The sequence below is a fragment of the Otolemur garnettii genome, unplaced genomic scaffold, assembly GCF_000181295.1.
Source record: "Otolemur garnettii isolate 467f Iridium unplaced genomic scaffold, OtoGar3 scaffold00276, whole genome shotgun sequence".
NCBI lineage: Eukaryota > Metazoa > Chordata > Mammalia > Primates > Galagidae > Otolemur > Otolemur garnettii.
The window spans coordinates 330658-332705 of record NW_003852671.1 but is presented as its reverse complement, the minus strand read 5'-3'; the positions used below and the strand labels follow the sequence as shown (position 1 = coordinate 332705).

Here is a 2048-nt window from a genome sequence, read left to right as displayed (position 1 = left end):
ACCTGTAGTCTCAGCTACTCAGGAGGCTGAGGCAAGAGAATCGCCTAAGCCCAGGAGTTGGAGGTTGCTGTGAGCTGTGTGATGCCACAGCACTCTACTGAGGGCAATAAAGTGAGACTCTGTCTCTACAAAAAAAAAAAATAATAATAATAATATACCACCAAAACCCTAAGGTTTACTACTATATAGTAGTAAAAGCTTAAAAAATATGTTAACAGTTTTCTTGGTATTTATAGCAAATAAACCGTACCAAACAGTCTGAGTTTATTATTTTCATTGTTTATTTAATCCAGGGTAGTACCCACAGCTGCTGCTTTTTAAATAAATATGTGATGTATCTTTTCTTGGGAAGTAATTATAGTGAATATATCCTGTGGTAGACAATAACTCTCCCAATGACTTTTTTTTTTTGTCTTTTAGGCCACTGTGGAAACAGTGGAATTGGATCCAGTGCCAACATCACAGACTCCTTCTCCGCCTCCTATGGCTACCACTGACCCCGCATCTCCAGCTCCAGCCTCAACAGAGCCCCCTGCCCTGTCCCCTTCCATTGTCGTTAACTCCACTCTTTCATCCTATGTGGCAAACCAGGCATCTTCTGGAGCTGGGGGTCAGCCCAATATCACCAAATTGATAATTACGAAACAGATGTTGCCCTCTTCTATTACTATGTCTCAAGGAGGGATGGTTACTGTTATTCCAGCCACAATGGTGACCTCCCGGGGGCTCCAACTAGGCCAAACCAGTACAGCTACTATCCAGCCCAGTCAACAAGCCCAGATTGTCACTCGGTCAGTGTTGCAGGCGGCAGCAGCAGCTGCTGCTTCTATGCAACTGCCTCCGCCACGACTACAGCCCCCTCCTTTACAACAGATGCCTCAGCCCCCTACTCAGCAGCAAGTTACCATTCTGCAGCAGCCACCTCCACTCCAGGCCATGCAACAGCCTCCACCTCAGAAAGTTCGAATCAATTTACAACAACAACCACCTCCTCTGCAGATCAAGAAGATTGTGCCTTTACCCACTTTGAAAATGCAGACTACCTTAGTCCCACCGGCTGTAGAAAGTAGTCCCGAGCGGCCTATGAACAGCAGCCCTGAGGCCCATACTGTGGAGGCAACCTCTCCTGAGACAATCTGTGAGATGATCACAGATGTAGTTCCTGAGGTGAGCTATTTAAGTCTTTCTTCTAGCTCACTGGAAATACATAGAATCATTTTTGGTTGACCCCCTTAAAAGTGGGGGTTGCTGCTGTTAGCACTTAATCTGGCAACCAAGAATACAAAACATTCTGCAGATGAGAATTCACTGTAAGAGTGACCTGTCCCACCAGGATAGTCAGTGTTTTGGGTGAGAAACATTAAAAGACCTCATGACCCAGACCACTCCTTAAACTAAGCAAAGGTGGCTCTGCACTCATAGTTCAGTGAGTAGGGTGCCAGCCACATACACTGAGGCTGGTGGGTTCTTACCCAGTCCAGGCAGGCCTGCTAAACAACAACAGAATAGCCAGGCACTGTGACAGGTACCTGTAGTTCCAGCTACTTGGGAGGCTGAGGCAAGAGAATCGCTTGAGCTCAAGAGTTTGAGGTTGCTGTGAGCTGTGACGCCACAGCATTCTACAGAGGGGAACATCGTAAGACTGGCACAAAAAAAAAAAAATTTAAATATAAACTAAGCAAAGGTAACACTAATTCAACTAGAGAGGAAATAGCCTTAGCAGAGTGTCTACCCAAGGAACCTAAACTTTGGAAATACACAAAGCTTTAACTGCTTAGCTTAATGTTTTAAATATATGTGGGGAGAATATAATCAGAAAGTGTTAATTGGTTCATGTCATTTAAGTCTTTGAATGACTAAACCAATGTCAAGTACCCTAGTTTGCTTTAACTTGTACACATGATCAGTAGTCATTTTAAACTATGGGTCTGTTTGAAACTGTCGTTCTATAATTAGTGAAGCAATTATTTAAAAGAAAAAAACCCTATCAACAGGAAACTTTATGAATCCCCAAATTGTTTCCCTGTTTCTTTTTTTTTTTTTTTTTT

General features: G+C 43.4%; 1 protein-coding gene across 1 annotated transcript in view; it reads left to right on the top strand.

Annotated features, from left to right (window-relative positions):
- Nucleotides 1-2048, top strand: part of TOX4 (TOX high mobility group box family member 4) — a 20278-nt gene that overhangs the window by 15916 nt on the left and 2314 nt on the right. The window contains exon 7 of the mRNA XM_003803035.3: nucleotides 421-1167. Within this exon, the coding sequence (XP_003803083.1) occupies nucleotides 421-1167 (747 nt within the window). The remainder of the gene's footprint in view (nucleotides 1-420; nucleotides 1168-2048) is intronic.